At 36.1% G+C, this 11,956-nt stretch overlaps 1 protein-coding gene across 3 annotated transcripts; it reads left to right on the top strand.

Annotated features, from left to right (window-relative positions):
* The first annotated feature begins 3,097 nt into the window (after window positions 1-3,097).
* LOC107665491 (inhibitor of growth protein 4-like) lies at window positions 3,098-9,988 on the top strand. 3 transcript variants are annotated; one of them, XM_016456400.1, is made up of 8 exons: window positions 3,098-3,295; window positions 3,798-3,869; window positions 7,159-7,325; window positions 7,884-7,998; window positions 8,122-8,236; window positions 9,205-9,349; window positions 9,616-9,677; window positions 9,855-9,988. In XM_016456400.1, exons 1-8 carry the CDS (start codon window positions 3,187-3,189, stop codon window positions 9,892-9,894), a joined length of 825 nt encoding a protein of 274 aa, XP_016311886.1. In that variant the 5' UTR covers window positions 3,098-3,186; the 3' UTR covers window positions 9,895-9,988. The 3 variants fall into 3 exon arrangements, with proteins under 3 accessions (XP_016311886.1, XP_016311887.1, XP_016311888.1); XM_016456401.1 differs by lacking the exon at window positions 3,098-3,295 and adding an exon at window positions 3,311-3,443; XM_016456402.1 differs by lacking the exon at window positions 3,098-3,295 and adding an exon at window positions 3,465-3,483.
* The last annotated feature ends 1,968 nt before the right edge of the window (window positions 9,989-11,956 follow it).

Raw genomic sequence — 11,956 nt, 5'->3', positions numbered from 1 at the left:
TGCAGTACAGCCGCTGCAAATCTGATTTCTTCCCTCTACATTTGTACAGTGTGAGTACATCAGACCTGTGCTGTGCCAACAGAGCTCTAATTCAGACAGAGAGCCAGGCTCCGGCCCGGCTCTATACTGCCCTTGGCCGCGATCAATAACTCCATGTTAGACCAAAGTAATTCAGCAGGGTTTTATTCACTCTGAACATTTCTTTAGCCCTCTGAGAAAGTGAATCATTCAGAGCTCGCAGCCCTGTCACTTTGTACCTGTGCAAGGGCTTTATAGTTTACTTGATCTGCAAATGGGTTTGCTTGAAAGGGTCCGTTCATGTCAAGGGTTAATCTTCTGAAAATATAACCTCCGCCATGCACGTACAGCCATCTGCATGTGTCCTAAAACACCTGATTGGCTGAACGACTGAAAGTTCAATGTAGTTTGATTCCTGTCTGTCTGTCTGTCTATATGTATTTTATATATGTATATATGTATTTTTTTTCTCAAGCCACTTATGGATTTCAGTATAAGGGCATAATATCATATATATATGATATGATATCATATCATATACAGGTGCATCTCAATAAATTAGACTACTTCAGTCTGTGTGCATTGAATTTATTTAATACACGAGTTTCACAATTTGAGTTGAATTACTGAAATGAATGAACTTTTCGACGACTTTCTAATTTATTGAGATGCACCTGTATAATGTGAGCAATAATATACAATGTGAGAAATTATTTAATCTGTGAGCATAAAAGTAAAAAATGTATCATTTAAAGAACTGGAAAACACTGTAAAAAAATTCAGTTCGATGATTGATTTTGGATTTTCTTTTGCCAAATCAAGAGGAAAAAAAGCATTCACAATTTTAAAGTTTTTCTCATAAACAATATTTTGCATCCCCTGGCAGTTTTAAGCGGTAATAATGGTGAAAATCAAGTCACTTAAATAATTTGAGTGGCATGGTACCCTTAATGAGCACCATGGGCATTGTGATTACGACTCTGTCTAGGAGAGAGTGCTTGTCTTCTCCCGTCTTAATTTCCTCAAGGGAGCATAAATGCTTATTAGCATTGCCACAGTAATTTCTCCTTGAGGGAGACCAGTGACAACACTCCCTAAACAGAGAGTGCTTCATACGATACGTGGGTGTTAGTGAGGCAAAATTATATCAGTCACCGCTAGAGGAGACTTTGCAAGCTGTTTTATCTGAATCAACATTTATTCTGTGCCTGCTTGTCGAAAAAAAAAGTGCTTTAAAAATGGAAAGTGCTTCACAAAAAAAGAACAGAATAGAAATCAGCATGCAAATAACATCTTGAATTGTACTTTGCAAGTGATCATCTCGCTAGATCTTAATTATGTTCATCTACAGCTATTTTAGAAAATGATTCAGCAGCACAGATTATTCACAGACTACATAGTCCTGAGTACATATGCGAATACAAGGCCAAGCAATTTTAAAATGAGGAAGCCTGTTTAGACATGCATCTCAATTGGGAAAGCAGCAATAATTGTTTTTTTGGCAGTCCTGTGGGGTGAAATATTGTGCCAGCTCTCGCTTAAAGGGGTCCTATTATGCTTTTTCACTTTTTCAACTTTAGTTAGTCTGTAATGTTGCTGTTTGAGCATAAAAAAGATCTGCAAAGTTACAAAGCTCAAAGTCCACTTCAAAAGGAGATATTTTATTTAACAGAAATCACTTTTCAAAAACTACAACGAACGACTCGTTCGGACTACAACGCATAATTTCCGGGATTTGTGATATCATCATAGACTGTATCACAAATATTGACGAATGGGACGAGACCTGGTTGAGCTGCACTAGAGAAGGCAACGAGTGTTATCACTATGTCGGAGACACGCTAGCTTTCCCAAGGCAGACGAACTTAGAGTGGTTACAATCATCAGGGTTTAAATCGCACTCAAATTGATTTGATTTTGACGCAATATTTACACTGAAGCACGCAGTGGTTATGTGTTTTTTGAGCAACCTAGTATGAGAGCCTGTTCTAGTACACTCCCAAAACAAAATCAAGACTTTGTAAACGAGCATAATAGGAGTCGGACCCCTTTAAATGAGAGTATCCTCTCCGTACTACACAACACAGTCTCAAATTTTAACTGCTGTATTGTTGTCTGGCTGTCAGCTCCACTTCTGTTATGTGTTTATTAGGATAATGCCTGTCCTGAGAGAGAGACTAGCTATTGACCAACACTCCCTGGAGCTCAGTCTGCAGGTTCTCTTGCTAAACAGTTCAAAGTCTATTATAAAGTCTATTGCCCTCTCCTGGTGAAAAGTACCGACTACATGCTAGGAAAAGCTGTAGAGGCTTCAGAGAGAGAACAGACAAAGTTAATTATATGTTAAATAAAATTTAAATAAACAAACCTCATTTGTTTATTTAGATAATGCTGGTAAGGTCTTGAAGAACACTAAAACAATAAGGTGATTTAAAAAAAAATTTGGCGGGAAATATTTAGATTTGAGCTCTGTGATGAGAGGTCCTATGTGACATAAAAAATATGGTCCCAAGCCCAGTAAATTTTGTAACACTTCTGATGTACATTATAGTCCAACACTAAATAATATATTGAATATTTGAATAACCAATGACAGACAAAGCAGAATCCCCCATGTCAAAATAGCAACACTATGAATGAACTCTGAAAGATTTCACTCAGTTAGCCTGTAGGTTTTAATGAATAGTGAAGAAGTCTGAAATGTACATCTGAATTAAATTACTGAATAATGAATTACAATAAATATTAAATTAAATAATTATATTTCTGTGCCAATCCTGTGGAGCATCTTAGCCCAAGGGTCTAATTTTATCTTTTCACTTTAAAATAAAAACTTGTGTCCACAAATTCCTCCCTTCAACATAATATAATGTGATAGATCACTATTTTCCAAAGATTGATTACATTACTTAACCTCAAAACTGTTTCATCTAAATTTGACAGATGTTGATATGCAGATGACAAAATAAAGAAGAATATAGCCATTCATCAAATGTGAGACAAAAAAAATCCTACAATTCGTTCCCAATTTGTTACAACTACACTAATTTTGCTATTTGCCAAAGCACATATCTCTGAACATCCAGAGACGGGCTTTATCATTCTGTTTCAACACTTTCAAAGTATACATAGAGGACATGAAAGAGGTCAACAGACACCCCCCCACTCATGACCCCTCCCCCTCATAGCCACCCCAGGACTTCCGGCAAACCGGAAGAACCTTTGTTTGTGTTTGTCAAAATGGCGGCTGGAATGTATCTAGAGCACTATTTGGACAGTAAGGCTATTGTCTTTGTTTCGATATCCATCCCCATTAACAAACGTCTTCCGCGTTCAAATTGTCCGGCATGTCTGCACGCTTCACATGCACACACGAATTACAATAAAACGACCGCGGAACGACACAAAACAGCGCTAATAAACACGTCAGTACGACCATTGGGCTCTGAAGCTAACGGGCTAACTGTAAATGTAAACAGTGTTATGAAGTGAACGATGGCTTTGAATTTTTGTTTGGTGGGTGCGGTACCGGTAAACGTGACAGAATGTAACACTAATACTTAAGTATTAATACTTACAATAATTAAATATTTTAAATGAATAACTTACCTGGCGATATTATAGCGCAATGTTTCAATAAAGTCGAGCTAGCTTGCGCTCGTACTCGTACAGATGGAAATTGTTTACTGTAGTGCTCGTTTTCAAATGCGCACAGCCTTATGGGTCTGTTTATGGCCTTGATAATAGTGTAGATGATTTATGTCACTCTATCTCTTTAGGCATAGAGAATCTGCCCTTTGAACTGCAGAGGAACTTCCAGCTGATGCAAGATCTGGACCAGAGGACAGAGGGTGAGTCTAAACAGTAGACCTGCCTCAATACAGTAATATAGGATCATATTTTAACGACATTTTTACGTGTTTATTTTTTATGTCTGATTGCTTGGGATAGTAATGGCGCTTTTCCACTGCGTGGTACGACTCGGCTTGGCACGGCTGAAATGACTCTCCTCATTTTTGATATCAGAAATACATTTTCAGATATCAGAAATGAACATTGTCACTAGTGACAATTAAATTGTTGATATCAAGAATTAACATTTCAACTAGTGACAATGAATTCTTGATATCAAGAATTCACATTTTTACTAGTAAAAATGTAATTGTTGATATAAAAAATTATATGTCTACTAGTAAGAAATGCAAAGCTGATATGTGCATTTAGAATTGTAACTAGTAAAAAATGCATTTTTGATATCTGTAATAGTTTTGTCGCCCTTTTAACATTTAAACATATGAATTGTTGATATCAAGAATTAAATGGCTGATATCAACCATTTAATTCTTGATATCAGGAATTACATTTCCACTAGTACCAACACGAATTCTTGATATCAAAAATGACGTCATCACTCGCAGAAATACGTTTATCATATCAAAAATGAAATTACAACTAGTAATACACATACTTCTTGATATCTGTAACTTAATTCTTACATGTTAAAATTACATTTTCACTAGTAAAAATTGTTATTTAAGATATCATGAATTCCTTTTTGGATATGTGCATAGTAATGAATTCCTTTTTGGATATGTGCATAATTTAATGACGAGTGCAACCCTTTATGAATGTTTATGGCGGATAGAGGACAAGGTACAGAGCCCAAAAGAGAATGGGCATATTCGATTGCCCTCTCATGAAAATAAAACGCTCCTGTAGGCTATTTTTAATCATTATCTTGTTTTCATTTTGGCAGAGGCTACTTGCACTAACTCCGCCTACCAACGTGTGGTAGTGTTACACAACACTACAAAAAGACTTCGACTAACTGTCAGCTTCAGTGGCGCAGATGGTAGAGCACAAAGCATTTGTGTTTTGACGCGAAGGACCCGAGTTCGATTCCGCCTTCTGCCGAACTCGTTCTTCTCCCTTTTCACATCCCGTATCACATCGGAAAGGCATATATTTTCAATAAAAATGAAGGAAATTATCGAAAAGTGGAAAATAACGTGTGGATATTGATTAAGGTTAGGGCTAGTTGTAGGGGCGGCATCCATTTAATAATTTTTAAATAAAAATTATAATTTACACGCAATACGTTATTACTGTAGCCTGTACTGTTTTATAATGTAGCCTACTACAATAATGAGGTGCAGATATTGGCCACTATTTGCACTAAGTAGTACGAACAGCATCAAACTACTATTACTGCAAGAAAATACTCCTATTATTAAATAGTGTAAATAGAATCTATTGCTAAGAAAATATGCTATTTTCACTTAGTGTAAATAGAATTCATTGTATTCAAATAGCCCCTGCCAAAATCAAATTCTAAACTATCAGCCATTTCAACTGGAAGATGAAGGCTGTGATATTAATTTTATCCACTAGAGGGAGCCACAGGATAAGGAATCTTCTAAGCCTTTTTCAGTTTTATTGAAAATAAATGCAATAAATGTGTATAACCGTAGTGTAGCGACAGTAGTTTCATATTATTAGTGTGCATAGAAATATGTGAAATGCTTGTATTTACCCCAATAAAACACACTTCTCAAGTTTCCAGAAATGATTAAATATACAGTATCTCACAGAAGTGAGTACACCCCTCACATTGTTGTTTTGCCAAAACAACACTCAATGTTGAAAGGGATAGTAGAGACAAGCACATTTCCAAAACAGAAAAAAATATTTATTAATTATTTAATGATACAATTGTTGTTAGGTCTTAAGTAAACACATTTATAGTTACAAACTTACAACAACAATATAGCCTAATAAAATAGCATAATAATAATTATAATAATAATAATCATATAAAATAGCCTAATAATAATAATCATAACAATAAGCAATGAACCAGATGGGCAAGATTACACAATTCTTATTAAATCGTTGTCCATTCTCCGAACCAACTACAATTGAGAGACTGTTATTCATGTCTTAATAGACTTTATCATTCATCTTGTCCACCAATACTTCAAGGACTGGACAACATGTTATATAAAAATAATGCCCATTAGGACACGACTCATTCATGTAGCCTAAATACAACGATATTACAACAACAACAAAAAAAGTCCAGTAAAACGTTCAAACTTTGTATGACGCATTATTATCTGTTATATTTTTCCTTTTGGTTGTATTTTTTATTTGATGTATTAGAAGAAAGTGTAATAAAACCAAAAATAAACACATGAAAAAACAAATAAAATTTCAACTAGTAAGAAATCAATTCTTGATATCAACAATTGATTTTGAATGGCAGCCTATGGTGACGTTTAACTAGTGAAAATATAATTACAGATATCAAGAATTATAGTTTTTACTAGTTGAAATTTAATTCCTGATATCAATAATTAGCATTTTAACTAGGGAAAATTTAATTGTTGATATCAAGAATTAACATATTTACCAGTGAAAATTGAATTGTTGATATCAAAAATTCTAATTGTTACCCCTGGCGTTCTTCGTACGTCGTTTATTACATCCGAGATCAAATGACACGTCCAAGATGATATCATCGCGCTAATCATGATCTGGCTAATTCGGTTCTTCGAATGCACCTATTGTTGATGATTAGTATGGCTGGATTGAGTTTAGTGTTGGGGCCATCAAGCTCTCGCTGGATCCACTCCTCTGCTATCAACGAGAGGAAAGTCTGTACTTCCTCAAAAGACAATGAAACAGCTACTTTTGTACATTATCTGTATAGCATGTGTGTAAGACTCGAATACAATTATGAAGTAATAATTTTATGATGAATAAATCTCTATAGTATTAAAGACTACTTTATTATATTATCTTTAAATTAATTTTTAAATGATTATTATTTTAAATTATTGTCCCTGGATTAGTAGGGTACTCTTGTAATAAAGTAGCGTTGATAACAGACAGATTTTAAGTATCAATTCTGCTAAAAAGATGCCATCTAATCCAGTTTACATGAAATAAGCCTGCTCCCGAGCAGGTTTAAGCTTACGGACCTGTTGCTATGACAGCAACTCCGGGATGAGCTTCGAAGAACCAAACTATCCAAGATCACACCAAATCGTCAACAATCAAATCCAGCTAACTGAGTTAGCGACGTACGACGAACAGGCCCCTGGAGTGGTTGGTTGTTTACATTACTTCTTTCTCTAGATCTTAAAGGGCAGATTGATTCCCTGGCTCGTGAATATACAGCCAACGCTCGGACGTTGTCCTCTGAACAGAAGCTCTCACTGTTAAGACAGATCCAGCAGTCTTATGGAAAGTGTAAAGAGTTTGGAGATGACAAGGTCCAGCTTGCGATGCAAACCTATGAGATGGTTAGTGTGAATTTGCATTTGCTTCTTACAAATTAGCTTTTATAACTACTGCAAATTCTGTTGATATATTACATTTAAATGTAAAGGTACCCTACTGTTTAAAAGTGTGGAGTCAGAAAGAATTTTTAAAAGAAATTAATACTTTCATTCATCAAATAGTATTAAAATATTAAGTAGCACAACTGTTATGAACATTGATAATAATAAGAAAAGTTTCTTGAGCTGCATATTAGAATGATTTCTGAAAGATCATGTGATACTGAAGACTGGATTAATGCTGCTGAAAATTCAGCTTTGCTAGCACAGGAAAAAAAATTATTTTAAAATATATTGCTATAGAAAACACTAATTTTGAATTGTAATAATATTTCATAATATTAATGATTTTGCTCTGAATGATGCAGTCAAATGAGATTTCAATCAAAAACATATTCGTGGTTCAAGCCTATGAATGGTAGTATATCGTAAATATATTGTAAAATATGTATTTGTAATGTACATTTAGTTGCTTTATAACTAAATACAATGGATCACACTTCATTTATTCTATGCATTTAGGTGGACAAGCATATCCGAAGGTTGGATACAGACCTGGCTCGCTTTGAGGCCGACCTCAAGGAGAAACAGATAGAAAGCACTGATTATGACTCTACCTCCAGCAAGGGCAACAAGAGTGAGTGTTGTGCTTTTGATAGCTTCCTATGACTATTAGTGCTGTTTTGGCACATGCACATCTCTTATGTGGATCTCTATACATACAACACAGTCTCTGATGGTCGTTTATTGTTGTTTGAAGGTGACCATCGAGGACCCAAAAAGAAGGAGGTGACTCGCACTAGGTCAAAGGTGAAGAGCTCTGACGATGACTGCAGCTCAAAGAGCGGACAGAAGAAGGTCAAACTCACACAAAGGTGAGAATCACGCACATTTTCTATTATAATTCTCTTTTTGTTTGTAAAGTCATTTTTGTGCTGCTCGTGGCACCAGAATTGCAGTAAAAGCTGGTTTGTCTTTGTAATTCAACTTTTCAGCTTTGTATTCTTCATACATATACTATATACATACTGTTCAAATGGTTTGATTTTTAAAGAAATCCTTTTTTCAGATAAGAATGCATTAAGTTGATCAAAAGTGACAGTAAAGTCGTTACAACATATTTATATTTTAAATAAATGTTGTTCTTTTGAACTTTCTATTTATCAGTGAATCCTGAAAAAGAAACATAGCGTGTTTTTCAGAAAATATTAAGCAGAACTCTTTTCAAAATTGATAATAATAAGAAATGTTTCTTGAGCTGCAAATCAGCTTATTAGAATGATTTCTGAAGGATCGTGTGACACTGAAGACTGGAGTAATGATGCTGAAAATTCAGCTTTGCTATCACAGGAATAAATTACATTTTTAAAATATATTAAAATAGAAAATAGTTGTAATGATTGTAATGATATTTCAAAATATTACTGTTTTATTGTGTTTTTGATCAAATAAATGCAGCCTTGGTGATCATAAGAGACTTATTTCAAAAATATTTTTAAAAAATCTTATACGATAGTGTATGTGCCAAAGGCAGCTTAAGTTTTGTTTTATTTTTCATCTTTAAGTAGAGATTTCTTTAGGCTGTAAATACAATGTGTTTGTGATGTTGAATAGATTTCAAAGTAGAGGGGAACTGGAGCCTCCAAGCATGTACATAAATATTTAAGAAGTTGTTTTGAAATACATTTTTAATCTTTAGAAAAACCAAATGGTTAGCTGTTTGCCCTACAGTCCGGGCTACATCATTTCTTTTCGCCTTTCTAACCGTTTCTGTCAATAAAAGAGGCAAAATGCCCCAAAATAAAATAAATGCATAACAAAATCTAATAAAATTTTCTTCCAGCTCTGAGTTTTCAACCCCGACTGTGAACTTTGGGAACGTGCACCCCTCGGATGTGTTGGACATGCCAGTGGACCCCAATGAGCCCACCTATTGCCTCTGCCACCAGGTTTCATACGGGGAGATGATTGGCTGTGACAATACAGACGTGAGTCTCCTTTCTCATTTCATGCAGTGTGACCAGAAGTCAACAAGCTCACAGCCTCTCATACGTTATTGCTTACATATAGATAGATATTAATTTTATTATTTGATTATATTTATTTACCCATTACAAGTTAAAATGGAGGTTAAGTATCTAGTCATATGCTGAAAACTCCATTCCCAGACTGCAGCAGTATATTACAGCAGATTCCTGTATATTTATCTTCAGAGCTGTGCTTGTGGTAAGCATGTGTGTTTCTCTTTCTTTAGTGTTCTATCGAGTGGTTCCACTTTGCCTGTGTGGGTCTGACCACCAAGCCCAGGGGGAAATGGTTAGTAGTCATGTGATTTTTGCCCTTGAAACTGATGCAAGTCAATGCTGTTAGACATCAGTGCAGAAATAGAAAATTTAGTCTGACGTAACTCACTAAATATAGCAAAAAAGAATATCGGTTTTAGTGAATATACATCTATATTTCAACATTTGCCTTGTTTTCCTTCTGCATCAGGTACTGCCCAAGATGTTCCCAGGAGCGGAAGAAAAAATGAACATGCAAAACAAGAGAATTCACAGAGAGGGAGGTCGAGGCAGACACAGGGGTTGAAAGTGTTTTAAGGCCCTCCATAGACACTAATGGCGCTTTTCCACTGCATGGTACGGCTCGGTACGGTTCACTTTTGGGGAGTTTTCCACTGGGTACAGTACCTGGTACCTGGTACTTTTTTTAGTACCACCTCGGTTGGGGTTCCAAGTGAACCGTACCGTTACCAAAACGTGACGTGTAAACTCTGCTGGTCACTGATTGGCCGGAGAGAATCGTCACTGAACTTGCGACACAAACACAAAAGAACCGCTAGATTTAAATCAGCACAGCCAGCCAAGGATCGAACGCAACTGTTTTGAACGAGCGCACCTTTTTTTAACAACCAAAAAGTTTTGTTGTCTGTTGCGGAAGTACAGACATTCCTCTCGTTGATAGCAGAGGAGCGGATCCAGCGAGAGCTTGATGGGGCGACGCGGAATGAAAAAGGCTTTTTTAGGAGTCGTGGTAGTAGAGGCGGCGCAACTATAACAACATGTGAATAATCCCGCCCACTCTAAAGCGGTACTGAACTGCAGTGGAAACGCAAACCGAGCCGAACCGTGCCGTGCCGTACTGAGCCGTACCGAGCCGAGTCGTACCACGCAGTGGAAAAGCGCCGTAATATAGATCCACGCTCTGCTTAATCTGGTGCTTGTCGTCCTCTTTTCCATCTTCACATCCCTCTCTCAGCCAGACAGTAAGAAGGGATGACGTGTGAAGATGAAGGAGGTGTAGTTTTTAATTTATGTGCTCAGTAATGAAGATGACTTTTATGGAGTATTTTTTATTTGTTTTTTTTATATTCTTATATTTTTAATTTGTTTATTTTGATTGTCTTTTTTACAGCTCATTTTAAACGCATGAACTCAGCAGTCAGGGAGCTTATCAGGAGATCTCACGGTTCTTTCTTACACTTGTGAATCCAGGTGGTCTCAGACTGGGTAATTGCTGTCAGTATCCTTCTCAGATGGGATCATTTCCTGCTAGTCTCAGTTTTTGCCTTTTAACAGACAAAAAAGTGGAACAGGTCCCAGATCAGACTTGAAACTGATCCCTTATCTAACTTATTTTCTCATTTCAATGTTCATAAAAGGGCAACAGTTATCAACTTACCTCACCAAATCTGAGATGTTTATTTGACAAACCAGCAATTACGAGAAAATAGCTGCTGAATGGGATTATTTAACTAGATTTTTACACCTACTCAGCCTTTGCACTGACTCATTCACAAATCCTGCACTTGAAGACCACCACTTCACTACAGGTCCATTCCACAACTGTAAATTTCGTATGCTGACATTTTTTGGTGCTTATGGTCACACGCTACTTGGGTCGTATTAAATCGGTCGTATAATCCAGACTGTTGAACAGCATTAACTCAGCATGTAACATTATTAATTTGAATTGCTCTGACACCTGGTCATTAAATGCATTTGGTGTTTTCTTTTGTAACCTATGAATTAACTCTAGTATTGCTGTGAGCTCAGCAACAGGGTTCTTCGCGACTGGATTTTGGTGCTTATGAATATATTAAAGTAATGATGTGTATGGTTTGGTTAAATGCGTGAAATACACCGCATCGCTTACAATGGTTCTCAGTCATTGTGTTGACGTTGTTAAAGCAGTATGATACTTTTTGCGAGATGTTGGAATCAAATGTGTTGATATCAACTTGTATTTAAGGTTCAGTTGTTTTAATAAAAGAATTGCAGATGTGTCAGACAAAGCAAACAGTTTCAAAACCTGGTGCTACACAGTGCTTGTTGCCGGTTCTAAATGATTCTATTGTCTGGTGTACGATGAAGGGATTGTGTCATGTGTTTTTTGCCTTTGTCATGTTGCTTTGTGATTTGACTGTTCCAGATACTACGTTACTAATGTCAGATATTGGGTCTGGTGTCTTCCATGCTGAATGAACAATGCCTGATTCTGAAAGCGTCATTGTGTCTGTTGGTCATTATTTCATTCATTCTGGCATTTTTGAATGCTGTTGTCAGAAAAGTGTCATGAACATAGTGTAAAATATT

The sequence above is a fragment of the Sinocyclocheilus anshuiensis genome, unplaced genomic scaffold (genome assembly GCF_001515605.1).
Source record: "Sinocyclocheilus anshuiensis isolate Anshui unplaced genomic scaffold, SAMN03320099.WGS_v1.1 scaffold904, whole genome shotgun sequence".
NCBI classification, from domain to species: domain Eukaryota; kingdom Metazoa; phylum Chordata; class Actinopteri; order Cypriniformes; family Cyprinidae; genus Sinocyclocheilus; species Sinocyclocheilus anshuiensis.
This window is presented reverse-complemented; position numbering and strand designations above follow the sequence as displayed.